The sequence below is a fragment of the Brachyhypopomus gauderio genome, chromosome 13 (assembly GCF_052324685.1).
Source record: "Brachyhypopomus gauderio isolate BG-103 chromosome 13, BGAUD_0.2, whole genome shotgun sequence".
In the NCBI taxonomy this organism is placed as follows: Eukaryota; Metazoa; Chordata; class Actinopteri; order Gymnotiformes; family Hypopomidae; genus Brachyhypopomus; species Brachyhypopomus gauderio.
This window is the reverse complement of record NC_135223.1, coordinates 16,340,863-16,363,836: the sequence shown is the minus strand read 5'-3', so window position 1 is coordinate 16,363,836 and position 22,974 is coordinate 16,340,863. Positions and strand designations below refer to the sequence as shown.

The 22,974-nt window shown below is 46.2% G+C and overlaps 2 protein-coding genes across 3 annotated transcripts; both read right to left on the bottom strand.

Moving 5' to 3' along the window:
• Nucleotides 1–93: 93 nt before the first annotated feature.
• Nucleotides 94–3,718, bottom strand: crygn2 (crystallin, gamma N2). 2 transcript variants are annotated; one of them, XM_076971282.1, is made up of 4 exons: nt 2,424–3,718; nt 1,488–1,736; nt 1,026–1,171; nt 94–390 (listed from the first exon to the last, which is right to left on the bottom strand). In XM_076971282.1, exons 1-4 carry the CDS (start codon nt 2,442–2,444, stop codon nt 255–257), a joined length of 552 nt encoding a protein of 183 aa, XP_076827397.1. In that variant the 5' UTR covers nt 2,445–3,718; the 3' UTR covers nt 94–254. The 2 variants fall into 2 exon arrangements, with proteins under 2 accessions (XP_076827397.1, XP_076827396.1); XM_076971281.1 differs by having other exon boundaries at nt 1,488–2,836; nt 3,154–3,718.
• Nucleotides 3,719–3,855: 137 nt separating this feature from the next.
• rheb (Ras homolog, mTORC1 binding) lies at nt 3,856–21,986 on the bottom strand. The gene is made up of 8 exons (XM_076971283.1): nt 21,701–21,986; nt 18,755–18,826; nt 15,037–15,104; nt 13,818–13,900; nt 12,493–12,549; nt 12,245–12,292; nt 7,020–7,101; nt 3,856–4,750 (listed from the first exon to the last, which is right to left on the bottom strand). Exons 1-8 carry the CDS (start codon nt 21,750–21,752, stop codon nt 4,658–4,660), a joined length of 555 nt encoding a protein of 184 aa, XP_076827398.1. The 5' UTR covers nt 21,753–21,986; the 3' UTR covers nt 3,856–4,657.
• Nucleotides 21,987–22,974: the final 988 nt, after the last annotated feature.

Below are 22,974 nucleotides of genomic sequence, written 5' to 3'. Positions count from 1 at the left end.
GAAGTTGTAATATTATGCACTTGATTTATTACTGGCAAAGCTATTGGCTTTTCATTGTACTTAGTGTAATGTTACCATGAATCACCGGGATGCTGGCCCTCATGCCACAAGCTGAGTACTGACACACAGACACAAGTGTGATAAAATACCATCGTCTTGTACTACTTGGTTTATTTGACATATTGTGATTGGGCACAGTGATGTTCTGTAGTGTGGATGGTGGGAGGGGAGCAGGGCAGAAGAGGGCTGGGGGTTCAGAAGTAGTTGACGACTCTGCGGATGGACTGGATGGTGGGGTTCTGGGCCTGCCACTCGGTGTGTCTGCTGTAGGATCCTCTCTCCACGATGTACATACGGCCACGGAAGTTGGGCTCCTCATACATCACCCACCTTCACATGACAAACAGAACCAAATGACTCCAACCCAAAAGACCAGCACAAACGTTTGCTGTTAAATCGTTACAAAACGGACAAAGTAATTTGATTAATTTTATGCTTAAGCATTTAGGGGATTATTGTTTATTTTTTAAAGAAGCTGTTCTTAATAAAGGTAAAAGAAGGGTATAACTGATCTTTTTCTGGAAACAGAAAAAAACAATGTTAGAAACATGGGTAATGTTCTTATTGAAGTGCGTCTACAACTAATCCAGGCTGTGAGTGACTTTGGTCTCTGTTCTCAGGGTACTGAACAGAGATGCAAGCCTACACTAATCTGTAAAAGTGTTGGGGGTAGTCATTTAAAACAGTGATTAATCTGTAGCTTATTTACCTATTGATCTTGAGATTTTCTACATGTGGTTCTAAAACTTTCATGCGCTCAATCAAGCGAGTAACATTGGAGCCTATTTCTAGGCTGTAAAACATTGTAGCATTATTTAGGATATGGCCTCGGGTTAAATACGATAATTTAAAAGCTATATATGGCACAAAATGAGAAGAATACTCAGCATGTGCATTTAATATAAAAATAGACATCAATCCTGTTTCCAGATAGCTTTAAATGAGGATTTTGGAGATGCACTTACGCTCCGTCTCCAAACACCCTGAGGGAGTTGATGCAGGTCTTGCCGAGCCCGCAGCTCTGCAGGAAGGGGCAGTCGTCACACAGCTCGGTGCACTGGCCCGTGTAGTTGCAGCTGTCAAACAGCTGGATCCTGTAGTGCTCTCCGTGCTGTGGGCGCACACACATTCAAAACAAGGCATGGTAGGTTTTAAGGCTTCATCTTCACTCATCAGCACAAGTCTTAATCCCTGTGGTAAATGGTTGGGGGAGGTTGTTTGTTTTGGCTTTTAAAAGAAAAAAGTTGGTTTTATCAGTAAAATTGTAAAAATGCTTTCCTTTTTATTTTCTTTGGCATGGAGTCAGTGATCGAAAAAAGAGTGAAATATTTGCACTTCCCAAATTAGCGAACTGCTTGGAGTATTGCCTCTCTCCATGCAGTGAGAAAATAGTGCATGAGTCTGTGTGAAGCCAGCTCAGTTCTCACCATCCTGACAGTCCTGCAGGAGCCCATGTGGTCGTTGTGGGAGTTCCAGCGCTGGAAGTCGGGGTACTCCCCACGCTCCAGGATGTACTGAAGGCCCTTGAAGTCGGGATGGTCGTAGCAGATCCACGCTCCACTCTCCACACGGATGGAGTTCACCCTGTTCATGAAGCCACGGTCCTGAAAGTTATCACAGTCCCCGAACACTTCCAGCTTCCTTCCAGTGAAGCATCTTCCCTCGTAAAACACTATCTGTGGCAGAGGAGGGAGCAACAGAGGAGAGCATACAGCACACGGGCTGGTTAGGTACCAGGTCCACCTCTTGGGAGGGGAGAGGAAACACTTGCTGTAAATTAGATGTTGTTTGCAGTACATTTCCTTTGGCTGGAGAGAATTAATTGGTAACACACTAGAGAATGTAGAATGATTTTCTAGTATATGTTCCACAGGTATACCACGGCCAGGAGAGAAGAGATCTGGCTTTTCACACTCACTCAGTTTCCTCTAGGGCCCTTTGCCAAGTGCAGCAGAAAATAAAGAAAATACTGAGAAAATACAAAATAAAGAGGGGGATGGGGTGGCAGTTGGAAGTCACAGTGAGACTTCAGAGGAATGCATTTCAGAAAAAAAGGGAAAGTTTGGCATGAAAAGGGCATGACAGACAGAAATGGTCATTACAAATGAGAACACTTGCAGTAGACCACAATGGAAAAGTAGGCGTCATTCAGCTGGTGCGAGCTAATGTTCAACCTTGGCACCATACTTCTGAGTCTTACAGTAATGATGGCACAGGTGAGAAACACAGATCATTTCAGGAGCCTTCACCCAAATCCAAATTGCTCATTCCATGACAGCTACACAGATGAATATGGCTGAGACTCATATGTCTGAGACTCTGGTGAGGGAACTAAGGTGTTCCTGACAGGCCCGGACGCTTACCTTCCCAGAATACTGTGACATTGTTCCTCAGGATATTGTCCAACCTGACCCACACGTAAGACGGTGTGACGGTGAAAAAGTTGGACGCTCCGATATATACGGGTGGTGGTGTGTCAGGCGCTATCGCGATGTTTGCCCAACAAAGGTGACACAATGGGAGCTTACAGCTTCTGCTTGGTAGACATTTTCCGTTGACTCCTGGCACTGCTGATTCTGGGCTTTACCTCAGGGGCTCTCGCCCGCAAGCACAAAGGATTTTGCTTCGCCTGACTCTTGTGATGCCATTGTGTGTAGGTCCTGCTTCCCTTCACAACGGTGAGCGTATAGGCTGGATGACGCCGCAAGAGCGACGGACCCTGATTGGACAGCGATTGTGATGTGTTCTTGTGTAACTGTGGCAACCAGGTGGAGGGCTGTTAGGAAGGATAAGATAAATAAATAAATAAATCATCCTCTTGAACTTTCACACTGAGGACTGATTGAGTCTTTGTTCTAGTTCTCTTGTTCTATTGCACTTTCGCTCCGTATAGGTACAGGTGTGTTTATAGCTAGACATGATGAATTTGCCAGAAGACATATAGCATGAAAAAAAAACAACCCAATAGGACTAAGTTTAGTTTTGAAATAAATTAAGTGACATTTATATTACATCAAGAAAGATGTATGATTAAGTATACACTGTATATTTAAATATGCTGTTATGGCACTCTGTGTATGATCTTAAACGTACCTGCACAAAATGTAGACACTTGTCATCCCAAATAAAAGCTTGACCAATGCTTGTGTGTCCGTTGAATGCTCTGTTAAAAGAACCACACAGCAAACAGCCTGCTATGCTCTGCATCTTGGTGTTGGATTACAAATGTTGAAAGCAAATGTGCTCTATTGATTTACAGGGCACCTCTCTACTGCTGGTCTCGCTCTGAGCTTCTCTCAAAATCCTGTTATTCCCCTTTGATTGCATTAGTAAAACAGTCTGGTCAAAAATAAACCACATGGGATCGTTCCCTGTTTGGGAACACAAAATTATGAGTGAACTAATATTTAGTATACAATCACAAGTGTTTTTGTGTGTGTGTTGTTTTTAGGGGTAGTGGGTTTTAGACTACTCAAACAAAATGTAACACTTTAAAACGTGTTTAAAAAGTGAAGAGGAATGTGAGGTTTTACTGTCTTAACCCAATGTGAAACTATTTTTATGCAGGCAATTCCTGCATCTGTTTAACGCCAATTGTCACAGCCATTTTAGCAGCCCATATAATTAAATGCTATGGTGTGATGCACATCACTTTAACCCATTCCCCATATTGTGTTTGTCTAAATAAGAGGAAAAAGAACATGTATGTATAGTGAATCTACATGCCTCATATGCTGAACACAGGACAATGGTGTAAAAATGTTTTCAAAAGGACATCACAGAGCACTCCAGGAATAGTGAAACAAAATGCTGCGTTTAATGATTACAATCAAAAAAGTTAAACATCATTCATTACTGAGGAGAATGAATGTTGAAAACTTTATTGGCCATAATTACTGTTTAAGAAATACAATATACAAATTGATAAGGGTTCAGGAGGAGAGAGGCAGGTAGAAAAGACATGAGGGCTGGTGAAAGGCGGGAAAATAAGACCCGACATCTGAACAGGTCTGGTGTGTGGTGAGGTGAGAAAGAGACAGATGGGGGAGGACAGAGAGAGAGAGAGAGAGAGAGAGAGGGAGAGAAAGAGAGAGAGAGAGAAAGCAAGAAAGAGTTGTGATGGTAGTTACTTCTAGCGTTACTAAGGGCTTTTCTGTATCTTCCAAAATAATATTTTAAAAAAATATGAGGGAAAAAAACAATAGAAAAAAAATAATTAAAATGAAATGAAGTATAAAAAAGGTTAAAAAGAAAGAGTCAACAATTCTATGGAGAAAAACAGGCAGTTAGCCACTTCAAGTAGAGGGATTTCCCAGTGTCCAGTGTAGTGGGGCAGGGTGGCTGTGGGAGGGCAGAAACAGACTTTTCTGGTGAACATTTACCATTAGCTGTGCTTAACCCTTAACCCTTAACCCTTAACCCGCAGCCTTAATCAAACCACTAAACCCTCATCCTAACCGAAGTCAAAAATTCAAGTGTTACCCTAACCACAGGATTGTTTGACAACTGTTCGCCAGAAAGGTCAGTGTGCGTCCTCCAGTGGTCGGGGCAGGCAGTGGGGAGAGGCCGGGGGAGGGGGGCGGTCAGGGAGGGGGCACTACATCAGCGAGCAGGAGGTCCGCCCTTGGGGGGCTCCGCCGTCCATCTTCTCGGCCTCTAAAATGATCCTCTTGAACACCTCCACTGCAGTCTGCCACCAGAGACATAGCGGTTACTCTTGGCTGTGCACAACTCGCTACACATTTTAATCTAAAACAAAATTAATTACTTTAATACTCAATAAAATTAAGACTGAAGTGTGAAGACTTCAAGTGAAAAGAAGGACATGTAACAATGGTGGCATGTCAGGTAACAAATGATTACCCGAGCAGTTGTGCTACAAAATGATAGAGTGGTTAGATATTTGAGTGCTTTACTGGCAAAGTCAGTGCTACTCACAGATGAGACATGCCTCTCAACCACAAACCCAGCAAGGGTTCTGCACAATCACATAAGGCCGTCCCTTATAACAGTGACCCACCTGGCTCGTCTGAATAAACACAAAGCAGGGCCCATTACGAACCACTTTGATTCAAGCCAAATGTGTCTATTGGACCACTCTCCACCAAAACAACAATCACTACCACTAATGATTACAAGAGGAGAGATTTATGAGTGGGCATACAACTGCACAATGGGGAATAATTACCAGAATTTTGGGCATCAAACAAGCCCAAAATAAAGTGGACTGTGTGTCTTCGTCTCTCAGGGCAGTAACACAGCCCTCCGTGTGCCAGTGAGTCATGGCCAGCTCACACACGGCCTGGCTCCAGAACAGAACAGTGCGAGGGAAACCAGAGCCGTGATATTCAATTAGCACCTCGAACGCTCATTCTATCTCACGCTTTTTCTCGCTCGGGGTGGTGGATCCCAGGGGTACGTTGGGACCCAGATAAGATGAGAGGAGAGGAGTTGAGGCCCCGCCCACTCCAGTGGCCCCTCCCACTCTGCTGAGGTCTACAGAGCAGTAACACAGTCTGTGTAGTGTGATCCTACAGGGCACACTGTCGCCGCCACAGAACTGTAAGTAGGAAACTTCAGGGGCAAAAACACTGGAGATGAAAACAGACAAGGGCGTAATTCTCGGAACGCAATCTAACAATGTCAAATTACAAAGCTGCTTAAACACGCAGGGGTTGGAATCAGGTCAAGAGAATCTTCAGCATGTTTGTTATTTATATGCACTAAAAACAAGTGAACAAAAGAAAGATTAAATAGGTAATAACAGTAATAAACTAATAAACAGTAGCCTTAGACTCTGGGCCCATCCATGCACACTATACATCCATCTCTCCCTCCCCTTCTCTCTCTCTTTCTCTCTCTAGTGCATCTCAGCATGTTAATGCGTGACCTCGTTACCATAGCAACTGCTTTGCAACCAACCCCTGCCCTTCAACCCCATTGCTCAGTACAGACTCCAAATGCTCACACTCCTCCCACATCCACCCGTGTACGTGTATACGAGGGAACATTCACTGAAATCAGTGACAAGATGATTGAATTTGATTTTTGTTTGCTTCCTGTGGTTTTGGGTTATCATGAGATACACAGGGTCTACAGCATGAGGGCTACACCTGCTCTCTGTAGTCTACACTCACTCCAGTCAATACAGTACCGCCTGAAATAACCAATCACCAATCAGCCCTTCTTCAAGAGGGATGAATCGCCACAATCTCTAGTAAAGCGTAATCATTCATAAGGATTGTGATAAGGATCCATGTACATTTGGTTAGAGACTTCCCTGTGCACAGCTACCTGGCAATGCCTAATAGGTGAAGCTTTCACCATAACCCAGTGGTAAAACCGTCTTCTACACCTCATTTGGAAACCAGCAACCTTGAGGATGCCACAATTCTTTCTGTGATGCAGGTTAAACCATCAAGCAATGGGACTGGTCCCCAACCAGACATCAATACATTCCATACCAGACACACGTCACCAGAGTCAAGTCCAAAGTTAAACTTTCAAATAACCAGAGCTGTGTGAAACTGAAGTGTCTGGTACTGAGAGGAAAACCCAGTCAAGCCATCCGAGCGCACAGAGGACAGGAGTGAGGACACTGGGTGAGAAGCAGAGGCGGTTCCTCACTGGCTTGTCCCTACTGAGCTCCACGATGATGTCTGCTCAGCAACGAGTGATTGAGGCAGCAGCGAACTCTTAAGTCTGCAAACCTGACCCAGTATCCAAGAAACCTCCAAACCCACCACTGTGCAAGTGCTCCGACGGCAGAAAACACAACTAGGAAATACGTGAACCTTGACGGCTGACAACGTGAGCTCTTTCAGAGGGCGGTTTCCACAGGGGAAAGTGCCCTAATCTGCACGAGATCAGGAGAGAGGGAGCGATCGGGTGAGGAAGTGGGCGTGGCCTGCATGACTGGAGGAGGAGGGCTAAATGAAGACCTGCAGGCAGCTGGTTACCTGGTTCTCCTTCGCAGAAGACTCCATGAACGCTGCGTTCCAGGACTCTGCCAGTGCTTTGCCCTCTTCACAACTGATGACACTGAGAGAGACACAAACAGATTTAGGCTCGGGCAAATGAAAATCTACATGTAATTGGCTGAGTCATCTAATACACTACAACCTGCAACGCTGAATATTAGATAATCCATAATGACCGTATGTTCACACAGATCCACTACAATGTAGGTTTCAGACTTGTGTTCCAAGCTCTGTGAAACACCCCACATCTTTGCCCATATGGCTTTACTGTGTAATTACGATACATATTACAATACACCACACAAAAACAGCACACCAGACATAGAAAGGAGTCTTTTTATTGTAATTATTCAGCCATTAAACACAAATTCTTTAAGACAAGCATAAGGACTTATGTATTGTTTTTTTAAAGAACACATGATCCACAAGTTATAGAATGCCCATCTTATGAACTTACTCATAATACACTGGTGCAGTGTTATTCTAGCTGTGGGACAGGAGCTGGTGGGGTGGATAGGAGATTGGGTGGCAGATAAAGCACATTCTATATGTGTCCTGCTTTACATGGCCTATCGACAAACTCTAATGGAGCCATTGATCCAGGAAGGCAGCAGATAACATGCACACATGCTAAAAGCACGCACAGACAAGAACATGTGCTCCAGTGTAGCTGACCTACAGACAGTGGTGATTCTACAGTCTGTTGGGGCCCTGGGCAAACATTTACAGGAGCCCTTATGGATCCGGATCTCATACTGTCATTGCAATCTTTGCACATTGCCACTACTGTAGTTTAATGTTCGTCAGCCTGGGTACCCCTCACTGGTCTGGGTCCCCAAACAGTTCCCTGCCTCGCCAGGTGACAAGCGGCTCCTCTGTCCACAGACAAAGCAGTTGTGCTGTTTGCCCAGCTGCGATGTTTCCATTAAAATGAACCCTGGTACGATTGCTTTGGTAGTGTGAACACTGCCTTTGAACCATGGAGCACACAAAACAAGCAGACGGATGGTTGTTTTCACACTTGTCCAGAATATTTCAGTCCACATCCAGGACTGACTCTGGGCTTGACGGAGGAGCTCATCGCTGGTTTGCTTTAACAGAGAATAATTCCATCAGAACCGTGGACCAATCGAGCAATTCCATATGTAACATTTCTGGCGTAGGTTTGCAAAATATTAACTACCAGATTTGTCCACTTATGGCTTTTTATTATTTTCCTTGGATAAAACCACTGAAATGTCAAACAGCTCCTCTTTTTGGATACATGGCATTTCCCTGTGCCGGAGCACATAAAACCAATGAGATTGTGTTTAGTCATGCTGTCAGTGCACGCACATTAAGCTAATACTGATGCACATCATATGGAGAACCTAGGCGAAATACACTAGACATTTCCCACCATCACACTTGAGAAGCTAAGCGATGTGTTAAGTTGAAATGAACCAATCATGAAGCTCCACATATGGCGCAGGGAGCGAATATCTTTAGCAGGACCCCAGACCACTGAAACATAATGAACTAGTGAGGCAAGCAACCTGGTCTCTGAAAATAGCTTTAGTCTGAAAACGCCCTGAGACCCCCTGAGCAGGTTGGTCCACTTCCAAACAAACTCTGGTGCGGTTTGTTTCCATGTTGCTACATAACAAAAGTCCATTACAGGGTCGTATCTCATGACATAAAAAAGAAATACCCATGTACTGAAAATGAACTTGCACTTCTTTGCCTCCATAATGCACTGCATTTATTCCCGTGAGGAACACCCATCCAGTCTGGGGGGCACTGTTGTGGTTATTGTCACAAAATATACATTATAAAATGTATGTTCAGCTAGGTTGTGAGTATTCATTTGTTTACAATTTTTGGTTCGACAGCAAATATATTATAATTAACCAGGACTAAAAAAAAGCAACAATGTATAAAGTTCTGCTTTGGCCAAGACCAAAATCACTTGATTTGAGAACGGACATGTTCAAATCTTGTTTATATATTGACATTCCTTCCACTGTCCTGAGAACTTGTTCTGATTGGACTCATCTCATCACTACTGCTTCTCTTTTCATGACTCTGGCTGTTTGGCCAAACACTGCTTTAACATTTTGGGCCAACTTTGCCAAATAAACTAGCAATCAAGCAGTGGAATTACCCCTAAAAGTCCATTTTCATTAGACAGGAGCTGTAAAGCAAAGGAATCATGTGAAGTTATGGGACTAGACACTGGGTGGGGCCGTTAGGGGCAGTATGGTGTTATGGGACTAGACACTGGGTGGGCCGTTAGGGGCCGTATGGTGTTATGGGACTAGACACTGGGTGGGGCTGTTAGGGGCAGTATGGTGTTATGGGACTAGACACTGGGTGGGGCTGTTAGGGGCAGTATGGTGTTATGGGACTAGACACTGGGTGGGGCCGTTAGGGGCCGTATGGTGTTATGGGACTAGACACTGGGTGGGGCTGTTAGGGGCCGTATGGTGTTATGGGACTAGACACTGGGTGGGGCTGTTAGGGGCAGTATGGTGTTATGGGACTAGACACTGGGTGGGGCTGTTAGGGGCCGTATGGTGTTATGGGACTAGACACTGGGTGGGGCTGTTAGGGGCAGTATGGTGTTATGGGACTAGACACTGGGTGGGGCTGTTAGGGGCAGTATGGTGTTATGGGACTAGACACTGGGTGGGGCTGTTAGGGGCCGTATGGTGTTATGGGACTAGACCTGGGATGGGCAACTGGTGGCCCGGCCCGCAAATAGATCAATAATAATTTAATAATTAAAAGAAAAAAAAACTGATAGAGCAGGACTTTTTTTGTTCTTGTCACGTAGGGCTACGCCCCCCTCTTCAGTTGTGTCTAGTTTAGTCCTGTGTACTTGTATCTCTGTGTTTCGCCCGTAGACACTGGGGGGGACTTAGGGTGCCGGCAGGCTGGGCGGGATGTGCGAGCTACACTCACATCTTCCTCTCCTGAATAAAACAGCTACACAGATCAATGCAGTACAGGACAGAAGCTCCTCGTCTCACTACACTTAATCCACATATTTTTGCTCCCAGTTCTAAAATGGGAATTCAGTCCAGATCAGAAAAAAATAGTAGGAAAAACAAATAATTCTGCCATGAGCTAGTCAGTGTGTGATAGATTTTTTTAGATGAAATTAGGCTTTTGTTTTTCAGGACAAAAAAAAAAAACAGGTGTAAATGATTCATATTAAATGCAGGACAGTCCATCTGCATTAATGAGGGGGATTTTCAGCTATGACTTCATATCCTGTGGAACAGTATTCAGAATCCCCATCTAATCTATTTCCTGTTTATTCCTTTGATGTAGTACATGTTTTAGCTGTACTTCTCCACTGGCCACATGAATCGGACACAATGGTTTAACCCTCTCCTGGGCCAGGCCACATTCTAAGTTTTCTGTCTTGCATTTTCTCTGCAATCTTGGCACAATCAACAATAGAGATGTTAGAAACACCATCTTGAAACACCATCTCGCAGAACGATAGAACAAAAATCAACACTGTTAAAAGATATAATAGATAATCTTGGCTGACAGTATTCCCAGTGGGTTCTGGGAGCTAGTGCTGGGACTCAGACTGACCCATTTAAGCAAGTGTCGGGTCACAGGAGATCAGACAGCTCCTCCCTCTTCTCTGGGTACCTCTGTCTGTCTGTCCGTTCTGCACCTCATGTGCTGGGAGATTGATGGAGGAGATATAGGAGCTACTCAGACACTGCAGCCCCAGACAGGAGCCAGGTGTGCGGGGACAGATGTGAGGGAGAACACTCAAGCTGGCGCTCAGAGCACCCAGTGTTCTGGGGATTTCATACGCAGATGGGACACAAATGAAGAAATAAGCACACACTGCATCATTCTCACACACTGTACTAAGACATCCATTCCAGATAGGATCTTCATAGGAGGGAGGGAGGGAGAGAGAGAGAAAGAGAGAGAGAGAGAGAAAGAGAGAGAGAAATGCGTGTTCCATTGGCCACATTTAGTGATGACATTCATGGCTCCTGTCCGTACTCTTCCAGTGCCGTTGTTCTTAATCCATCAGATGCATTTTTGATCCAGCTATTAGGCCAGCACAACTGTTCAAATCTATTGTTAAGAATCTCTAGAATAAATCTAAGATATGGGTGATCAGTGGGATAGTCCCAAAATTTTATACTAGATAGAGATGCATATTCTGACTAAACACTTAGCACTTTTGTAAGTCGCTCTGGATAAGAGCGTCTGCTAAATGCCGTAAATGTAAATGTAAATACTTATTCCCCACCACGGGGTGGAATGTTTAACATTTTTTGTTATTATTATTGAACTTCATTGCTTTTTTCCATTTTTAATTCTTTCACAGTGACCTGATTTGCACTGTGGATGACATCACTAATTGTGGCCAATGGAACAGACGGTAGACAAAGGTTTTATATATAGGAGTGAGCACAATGTTGTAGATGTGACGATCCTGTCTGGAGCACAAATATCATTTTTATGTCTCAGTAGAACACAGAGAGTGAGTATGATATACTGTGTGGGCTTACTCGTTTATTTATGCTGTTGTGTCTCTGTCGCTGATATACAGTGGTGGCTGTGCACACAGCTATCATATTTTCTTTCAGTTTTTAGTTGTAAGCAATTCTTGTGCAAAATTTCTCTTTTCTCCAACAAGGGTTCATCTTGGGGCAGTCATGGCCTGGCGGTTAGGGAACTGGTCTTGTGACCAGAGGGTTGTGGGTTCGATTCCCAGACCTGAGGCCATGACTGAGGTGCCCCTGAGCAAGGGCCTTAACCCTCAATTGCTCACTTGTATAAAAAAAATGAGATAAAATGTAAGTCGCTCTGGATAAGGGCGTCTGCCAAATGCCATAAATGTAAATGTAAATCTTAAGTCATAAACATTCCTGAAGTAAAGGTATTCAGAACTCATTTTACACCTTATAAAACACTAGTTATTGGGCTTTCCCCTTTGCCCAGATTAATAATCTCTCAACAACATTCCTTGGACCAATACAGAGATGAGTCACGACCAAATCAAGTTAACACTTCACCCTAATAGCATGCATTACTGCTGAGAGAGGAGCTAAATGCTACTATTGTGCATCAGAACTCACAGATGTCAAACATACCACAGGAACACATCACATTTTATTTTTCTGGTGGCTGTCATGTGACCTGTTGGAGAGTCATCATGGGTAAAATATGCTCAAACTTACCGCTCCATGTGAAGATCTTTTTTATTTCCCACCAGCATTATGGGTACTCTGCAGAACAACAGAAGAATCATCTCACAGAGTGAGTGTTCAGATTTAGTTGGCTGTATCCTTCATGCAAACATACAATATCTGGGAGTTCGAAGTTTAATCTCAGTGTGAAGTGGAATAACATTTACACATGAAGTCAAAAGAAGTCAACAAATAGTCAGATAGAATCAGTCAGGTAGAACACAAAGAGTGACACTTACTGTACTTTTCCCACCATATCCAACAATTTTTCATGAATAACTTTTACTACTTCAAAACTGAAACAGAGAGACAGAGAAAATACTCAGACCAGAAGGCCATGGACAGAGCTCAAAGTCTACAATGTACAGCACATCCTTTGATACTCTGGAACTGCTACCATAAGCAAAACATTTACTGCAAGACCTTATCTTCAGGGACACATGAAACACTGGTCCTAGGGAGAGATATGCAGAACAACTGAGCAGAACTCATGAAAGATGCGTTGAAATCTTTGAAATCAATACACGACATTCTTGAGCTACGTCACGCTGGTTCTTAAGATAACATATTTAAATACTGAACTGCAACCTGACTCAGAATGTCAGGAAAACAAACTCACAGTTGGATACAAGTTAGCCATTTTCAGTTAAATAAGTTTATTTGTCCTTACATGAATCATCCTCATAAAATGCCAACATTCTGTATTAACATTAGGAATAACTCTAAATAATTCAACTGATTCAGTTCAGATTAAATGATGGGGTAGTCTCTGATGGGTTGTTTTCCATAAGAATTTTCTCTTGGGAAAATTATGACTTTCCCAGAATGCCCAAGGGACCCTGGAACAGCATCACACGACTGTTCAGTGTGGAAAGTACCAACATTGGACTCGGCCCCTTTATGCGTGGCTGTATGTGCGTTTCAACATGCCAGGGTTCAGATCCACCCATGACCCAGGTCAGCATGAAGAGTATCAACCCTAAGCCTGCTTCAGAGCCCTCAGGTGCAGGGCTCAGGAACCTGTGTCCATATGGCCCCTGGGGCTCCACGAAACCGGTTCAGCAAATTAGTCTTGAAAAGGTTTGACTCTTCAATTAGAGCCGAATGATGGGGGTCCACACACAGGAGGGAATGAATAAAAATGACAGGAAGGACAAGATAGAGTGGCCTTCAACTTGAGTTAAAAGCAATATCTTACTGCGGTAACACTGTAAGATTGCACTGAGGCTGGAAAATATTAGGCTATTTATTTCCAGAAGCACCCAAGCAAGACTCTACTTCTCCCCAGCAGAATGACCTTGACATTAAGCAACTCTTCCAGGCAGCAAAAGGGGAGGAGTCAGGGGCGGAACCCTGCCATGTGGAGGCTTGATTGCTTTGATATGCATCTTGGACTGATGAAAATGGCATGTTTTATGTATAAATGTGACAATCACTAGGCTAGAAAAAAGCCTCATTATATAACCTGCAAAATAAAAGATGAAAATGGTTTCCTCTGAGTGTACCACTAGGGTCAAACATCTCATAACAGCTGAAGGATGAAAGGAAAAATTTGTCAACCTACCTTTTATTTGACGTGACTGAATACACCAAAATGTAACCGTTGATGTCTATGGAATAGGTCTGAGGGAAAATGGAGTATTCGTCCTAAGGGTAATGAAAAGATTGAGTGAATCAGGGTTACACTAAAACCAGACTGACAAATCACAAAACACAGGACTCACCTTTAACATAATTGCTGAGGTTATGCTGTGTTCACTCAGCATAAGTTACCGAGTCTTGGAGAGCTGCTTTTATATTCACTATCTCTGAAGCAATTTACTTATATTAACTACTCCACTAATTAAAATTAGAAACATTTGCTCAACTTTACTACACAATAACAGCTAGCTTAACTTACTTGCTATGTAATTGCTTTGCTAAAAACATACAACAGTTTGCTACTGTTAAGAGCTGCTGGACTAAGAGCTACCCAGCAGCTGATATATGGTATCAGCTACACATGATAGTCTTTAAAGATTTAGTTCCATAACTTCAACTTGAAGCATCTGGACACCCACTTTTTTTGTCTAGCGATAATTTCAGCATGTTTGGCTAATCTCATCTAACCCAATCAGCAGTTACATGGTGATGATTGGCATCCCAGCGCAACAAGAACGGTCCCTCCAGGAACACCCTGTCTGTCACTCACTGGCTCCTATCCGGAAAGCTCCGCCTCCTTTTACACAGGCACACTGAGTAAACACACTGATATTTTAAAGACAGATAAACAAATGCATTAATGCTTCTGATCATTTTCTATTTGTACATGCTACAGGAACTGGACACCCTCCCCACCCCCCTAACAGAAATTGTAAAAAGTTATAAATGTTTTATTTAGACTATATATGACATTAATACACTCTGGTCACAGAAAGGCATCATAAGACACCACACATGGCCCCTCCTCTTGCTAGGGCTGGGTCAGTTAAGAGGGGCAAACACGTAGGTCAGTGTTGAGCATCAGGGTGGATGAAGTCATGACTTGACTAGGACGGTGAGAGTGAGCTGGGACTCTGACTACACCACACAGCCTTACTCATTCAGCCATGGGGCTTCTATTCCCAGCTCAGACACACCTGGTCCGAATGAATTTGAACCCGTGTCAATTGGTGGGCAACAGAACGTTAATGGAGTGCCTGGGACACAATGTGCAGCAGTTACTCTGCATGTGTGTGTGTGTGTGTGTGTGTGTGTGTGTGTTTGTTTTGAGATAGTATAATTCTGGGTCAGTGCACCCTCACCTGTCCTGCTGTGTCCACCAGCTGCAGATGGTACTCTTGGCCATTGACTGTGATCATTTTAGTAAATGCTGCAGAGAGAAAGAGACATGGGGGGGGGGGGGGGGGGGGGGGTTTAATGCACATCAGTGAATGGGTGGTTATCTGCAGAGCTCAGCTCCTGAGAATCAAGAGAAGTTCAAACAGGGAGCCGAGCAGAGAAGGAGCAGAAACGAGACGCACGGCCTACATGCGTGTCATCACTGTGGATGTCACAGTGACCCAGAACCAGAGGACCGACAAAGTAACGGTTCATTTTAGTACCGGGGGCGTAAACCTGAGACAATGAAGTCATCTGACAGTCAGTTTAGCCTGGAGAGTGAGCGTGAGAACTACAGTGAGCGACACTGGAAGGAATCTTCAGCGGCGCAGTTGGGCAGGGGCTCTGCTTCCTGGTGTGGAGGCCGTGAGACCGAGCTCTCCGAGGGGGAGGATCTTAAACCGGGCCTGCGCAACGCTTTGAGGACACGGCAGATCCCAGAGGACAGGAGCGGCCTGCCGGTGGCAGCCTGGCCCGCAGAACACAGGCGAAAATAGCTCAGCATGCAGCCTGTACTCTTAATAAAATTACTCAAAGCTCCAGACTCACTGAGAGCAAATCCCCCTCCTCCTCTCCCTCCTCCTCCCCCTCCTCCTTTCTCTCCTCCTCCTCTCCCTCCTCCAAAGTCAAATTAGTAAGTGAAACTACAAGGAAAGAGGAAGTCATTCATCAGCGTGGATGAAGTCACTCTGGCCGCCACACCCAGAATGGCACACGCCTCAGAAGGACACGACTCGGAGGGACACGCCTCAGAAGGACACGCCTCAGAGGGACACGACTCGGAGGGACACGCCTCGGAGGGACACGCCTCGGAGGGACACGACTCAGAGGGACACGACTCAGAGGGACACGACTCGGAGGGATACGCCTCAGAAGGACACGACTCGGAGGGACACGCCTCAGAGGTGGACACGCCTCAGAGGGGGCGTGGACCAAGACCATCACGAGCCATGCTATAACGGCTGCTTCAGTGTTTAATGGAGTGTGCTCTGGTGCCCTGGCTCTCTGGGCTTGGAGTTGGGTTGGAGGCGACGCTGGCCACCTGGACGACCCCCTTCAGGGTGGCCCGTGGAGCCTACTCTCTTTGCTACAGGGAGAGGTAACTAGCGCTGTGGTAAGGGGACACTGTCCATGTTTCGGACGGATGTGTCTGCCCTATAAAGGTCAGGATGCATCACGTGGTGGGCATACACTGAAACATGCACTCACTCACTCACACTAAACAGCTATAATAACTACAGAACAAAGTCCAGTGTCTCCCGGGGGCATTTTAATGTTCCAAACACAAACCCATGTGGGTCACGCCCATCTTGCGGCCCCAGAAAGGGAGTAGATGACCAAAGGTGCAACAGCTGCTTTGCTCCCAGTACCATCTGAGTCCATAACACTCCGGTACTCCCACAGTGCCTCTTGATCCCAGTGCAGTGGGACGCCTGCACCGCAACACACCTGCTCCATCTAATCAAGGGCCTGATCCTCAGAGCAGCAACACACACAGACGTGTGGGAGGACGGAGGAACCAGGGACAAGCAGCGTTCTGCTGTGGTGCTCTAGCCTGACCCAGTTGAACACCGCTGCAGCCTGTACAGACGAGCGACCCGCTCTGCAGTCCCGATTCCCCAGAACAACAACCTTGATGCCCCAAACTACCAGAGCATTAGCTCATCTGAACATTACAGCCAAGACCATAAAGGATGCCCCCGAGGTTAAGTGTCCCAAGGCCACCGAGAGAGGCTGGCAGGCCTGGGGGGGGGGCATGTAGTAGAGAGGCGCCTACAGGGCTGGGTGCCCTCGCTCTTCTTGTGGGGGGGAGCAGCACATTACTTCAACGCCAGCCTGTGCACTTCCTGTAGCATACACACACGCACACACACACTGCTCTATCCAATTACACTGAGACAGGAGTTCAGCCACAGTGTCGTGGTCTAAAATGGCTAATGACGCTTCTAAAATGTCAGCAATATAACTGCATACTGCATTACCTACAGAATGCATAGAAAAGCTAATTTTTGTAAAAGGATATTCAAGATTTACTGATGAACTTTTATTGATTGTATGTACTAGACGATGCAATGCCATGGCAAAGACAAAGACAACTAACTCAACATAATAATCAATTACTAAAAATATATCTGGATTTGGGGTAATGATTCATTCTGTTCTATTTCTTAGCCTAACCTACTGCATCTGCTCCTCCGTGTCCATGTATTTATGCACATGCACAAGAACCCCCGACCCACTCGGAGAGGCACTCAGCCACTAGGAACGACGGGTTCCTGGTCCACTGCACGGGAACAGGAACAGGGAGCTTCAATGCACTGAGGATCAGCTCAGGTTGGTCACGCAGGTGTGTGACGCCCGCGACCGCTACTTACCTGCACCACGCCGGACCTTACGGGGGCAGGAGAACCTGCGAGGTGGGCTGCCTCTTTCACACACACCCCCACTAATGTGTGTGAATAACAGCATGACCTCTCAGATCCACACACACACACATTACTCTGAGTAAGATTGTAACATGCCAGCAAACCAAGCGGATTCAGGCTTAAAGCCCCCACCAGGAGTCTATGATGGATTTCATTGATGAAAATAAGAAATAAAGACATTAAAAGCTAAAAACAGCCTGGCAGCAGCACTCTGAGTCAGGAGTGTGACTACAGAACCACAGGCACTTACATCCAGCACAGTCACTATGCAGAGCACCTATTAGCCATTTAAAGTGTCGCCTGCACTCACTTCACTCTCTGTCATGTGGGAGTTGGTCCAGGGTCACACCAAAGACCAAACATGAAAGACAATGACCGGGGGCTCCTTAACGTCGAGGTGACACTGTATCAGAGAGGTAGAAGACGGGGGACGAGGGGTGTGGGACGAGGGACGGGGACGAGGGGTGTGGGACGAGGAACGGGGACGAGGGGTGTGGGACGAGGAACGGGGGACGGGGGACGAGGAACGGGGACGAGGGGGTGTGGGACGAGGAACGGGGGACGAGGGACGGGGACGAGGAACGGGGGACGAGGAACGGGGGACGAGGGATGGGTGGTGGGGGACGGGGGACGAGGGATGGGGGACAGGGGACGGGGGACGGGGATGGGGGCTGTGGAGCCACTTAGTGTTGCCATCGTATCCACAACACTGCTGCCAGTGAGGAAGATGTAGCAGAACCACACCTGGACTTTCTCCAGTGAGGAACGCATGGCAGAACCTCACCTGGACGAACCACAACTGGCCTCCATCCAGGACTTGAGAACAGCCTCACCAGTCAACATTTCTAGTTTATAGTAACTGGGTCTCTAAGCTGATATTCTCTTAAGAAGATGCATGTTCACTCTCTCTCTCTCTCTCTCTCTCTCTCTCTCTCTCTCTCTCTCTCTCTCTCTCTCTCTCTCTCTCTCTCTCTCTCTCTCTCTCTCTCTCTCTCTCTCTCTCTCTCTCCTCTCTCTCTCTCTCTCCTCTCTCTCTCTCTCTCTCTCTCTCTCACACACACACACACACACACACACACACACGTTAACTCTTTCCTTCTCTCAGAGAGAGCGAGAGAGAGAGAGAAATTGAAGTCCACATTTACTAGATGTTTTCTGTCTCCTTCCTCTCATCTCCCATTCAGTCTGTCTGTCAGATTAATTCAGATGCACTTACTGTTTTCTATGGTTGGGTCATACGAGTCCACAAACTGTCCTTCCACAAACTGTATTGTCAAAGAAGACTTTCCTGCAATAAAACGAGAGAAATGTGGAAATCATTCATGAGCACCATCTCTGAATACAGCAGCCCATTCATCTGTTATACTACATTCACACACACACTAGAGGAAGCCCTGTGCCAGCTGTAGGCTAGCGTTCAGACTGGGGCGATGCCCAGAGCCCTCGGCATGGCGCCGTTAACCCAGTTCTTACCCGACCCCCCCCAGTGATTTCACAGCCAGGCCAGGCAAAGAGCGACCAGAATCCCCACAGCGCAGACCAGGCTCCATTTGCACTGGTGCATTACTTCCTGAGGGACACGTAAAGTGGAGGTGGTGGCGTGGTGTCTGCACGCAGCAGGTGAGCAGGGCCGCAGGGCAGCAGGGATGCTTCATCCCCCCGTCTGAGAGCACGGAGCCGCGGTGGCAGCAGGAAGAGATGCCCGAGTGTGTGGGCAGATATGTCTTGCAGGCTGTTGCTATAACAACCGCTCCTTTGCATCGGCATTTGTAAAACGCAGGTCCTCATTCAGAAGGAAGAGCCCAGAGGAACGTGGAGGAAGAGCCCAGAGGAACGTGGAGGAAGAGCCCAGAGGAACGTGGAGGAAGAGCCCAGAGGAACGTGGAGGAAGAGCCCAGAGGAACGTGGAGGAAGAGCCCAGAGGAACATGGAGGAAGAGTCCAGAGGAACGTGGAGGAAGAGCCCAGAGGAACGTGGAGGAAGAGCCCAGAGGAACGTGGAGGAAGAGCCCAGAGGAACGTGGAGGAAGAGCCCAGAGGAACGTGGAGGAAGAGCCCAGAGGAACGTGGGGCGCTCGCAGGAGAAGACGCAGCTCACGCACAACTCGCTCTCATCTTCACGGTATGGAAACAGATGATACTGGAATCTATTAGCAGGTTAGACAACCACAATAAACATCCAGACATTGTGTTTCTTAAAGCCATAGTGCACTGCAGGCCTATAATGAGAATGGATGAGGTATGCCAGTGTAATACAAAGCCGAAAAGTAGGAGGACACTATTAGGATGTGAGTCACAGCCGTTTGGCTGTGCAAATGCATTACTAAAAATGATACAGCACGCTGCTTCATTGTATAGTGGTGACTGATATTAGACATTCTTCACTGTTCTACTCTTACCACCAGCGGAGACTCTCAGCACACCCAATGGAACTAAATTCAAATGAAAAGAAAATTTGAATTTGAAATCATTTTTTTTCCTATGGAAAATATATTTTTTTAAGTAAAATCTAAATAAAACACAAGGTGACAAACAGCTTTTTGAACACAACTCATCCGAAACCTTTCCACGGAGATCCGGGAGCCCTGTGCAACGTGCACAACTTTAATGAAGACGCATGGAAATTCAAGCATCCTTCCTCAGCCCGGCTATAAATAGGCTTTGCGACAGAGCTGGTAGGAAGAGGGAGAGGAGCAGAGAGTTCAGACTGCCGCGCGCATGGCCCCAAACCCAGGGACGAAGGCCAGACGTGGGAGGGAGCTTACACAAGGAAGAACACAATGAAACGCCATCGCCTCTCCACCAAACTGATCTGACTCACAGGCGCCCAAGTGATGCAACACAATGCCCAAAAGCTTACACGAATAAGAGACACGGTTATGGAGAACAATATTCTTTAGTCAGTACATCATAATATTTGTTCAGCCAAGACACACTGGTCTGGTCTTTATTAAGTTACCTTAAAAAATGTAAACATTCAGGTTTGTGGCAGCATCGTTCTGCAGTTTTTGCTCTGCACTGTGGCTACAGATCAGGCGTGACCAGTCAAACTCCACCTAGACCTCCACCTAGACCTCCACCTAGACCTCCATCTAGACCTCCACCTAGACCTCCATCTAGACCTCCATCCTCAAAAACAATGGGCAGTCTAATCACACGTGACCGCCTCGCTGACGCAGAGGGGACGTTCACACACGTGCAGCAAACATTCCTACTGTACGCCAGCAAACGAGACGCCTTTTTAAAGCTTTGACCAGTCAAGACACCGTACAGGACCAGTGAAACGTGCTCGGTGTAAAAGGGGACCAGGCCCACGACGGCCGCCTGGCCTGAGCGAGAAACTTGACTTGGTTGCTGCACCCACTGTAGTTCCACCACACCGATGGCTTTGCGTAGCAAGGATCCATCTTCCCCATGGGTGCTCGCTCTCAGTGTAGACTCATCCCCCATGGGTTTATACTCAGACATTTAACTTACATGCATTTATAGACAACCACACAGCTCTATTATTTCCACCAGACCCTTACTGCATGGCTGTGAGACAGCCAAGAAACCCCGGAGAGGTGGAGGTGTTCTGGTGGAGGTGGCTGGACACACCATGACACGGTCTCAGGTGAGACGTTACCTGCACAGGTGCCTCCTGTGGCTTTTGCACAATGACACATCCTACATCCTAACACATTGTCCCCGGCGCTGAGGCAAACAGCACGCAGCAAATATTGGTTCACTGCCGTCGCTACACACACACATTTATATTTGCCACGTTGCACGAGTGAAGGACTCGGCTGGATGCGAGTGTGAGGAGCAGGTGATGCTGGAGGGAGACGTACGTGGACCTGCGAGGTTCGGCCGTCTCCAGCTGTGCATGCATGGGCCAAGACGCCAGTTATTTCGTGCAAGGTCACAGAATCGCACGGTACCAATGCCAAACCCGTCTCGGTCCAGGCCCTCTCTCCTCCACCAGCGTTTGGACCATCCGAGCACCCACCGCGCATCCTTCACACACACCCCGACACCGTCTGGAGATCAGAACCAGCCCAGCTTCAACCCGCCCGTTAGCCCACCGGCTAGGTAGGTTACCCCCGGTCATCCTCCGAGCCGGAGCGCGTTACACCCGCCGTGTCCGGTACCAGAGTGACCGGTACCGGGTCCAGCACACTCACCTACGGACCTGTAGCCCAGCACGGCGATCTTTCGAGATTTGGGCTGCGGCATCTTTTTCCTAGCAGCGATGCCACACCAATATCCACATAAAGAGGCTTTTATTTTGAGACCCCGCTTTTTACATTTATTTATTATGACGCGTCTATACGAAATCAAAAAGTACACAAGAATAAAGACACACGACGGCTCCGACAAATTGTGCGAAATCCCGACAATTTAACGGGAAAGTAGTCGGGCATCTGTAATCCTCCCTGCGTCACTCGCCAAAGCCATCCGCTGTAAATTATTCAGGAATGTCCGCACTTGGTTGGTTGCGTACACACCGGAGGGTGGGACCTTCTTCTCCTCTCGCGTCCCTATTGGATGAGGGATTCTCTTCGTTTTTACTAACGGTAATTTCATTGGACCGTTTGAGTTGTCACTGTCGGCATCAGTAGTCTACACATCTACGGTGTACACACAGCACGAAACCTACGCTGTTTTAGCTAGGTAGCACAATGTTCTGCGTTTTATTACATGTATTGACCATTAGATGACTTTTTTGTTACCTTAACATGTATTGATAGCAGAATAGCACACGAAACATGTGTGTGCTATTCATGTCTACAGACACTGCGTATAACCTAAATATTAAAGAGTCACGTACTATAAAGGAGTCACTGAGTTCATCCGTTTAACCCTTTCTTATCATTCAGTCGTATGCTAGCCAGAAAGCAAGATTATTAAATATTAAAGAAATTAGGTCAACTCCTCATGCAGTTTTCCTGTGTCGTGTCTTCCTTAAAACTGCAATTGTATTGATATTGTAAGCACGCGCAAATGTCGAGGAATACCATCATGTCCATCATAAGAAATAACGTGAACACAGTAGAAGTCTTTACTGCCATCTACAGCACATTTGCGATAACAACAACAACAATAAGAAAACTTTATAGCACGTTACGTTTACGAAGTGCTTTACAGAAAATGAGCAATACATAGAAGGTAACGGTTAATGCATCCTTGAGATATCACTTTAGCAAAGTAAAGTACAGTGTAAAATGCTTTAGGCAGGTGTGGGGGGAAAACGTCACACAAGGACACAATTAATCCTGACCAAGTCCCCAAATCCATTAGCTTAAATTGCTTGGAACCTCCACCATGCTGCTCTGTTGTCTGCAGACATTCCTTGTGCCACTCTCCAGCCCTCTCAGACTGCCTTCAGTCACAGATGAATATCTCAGTTTTTGACTCGTCACACCAGAGTGCTTGCTGCCTTTTTCCTGCACTGAAG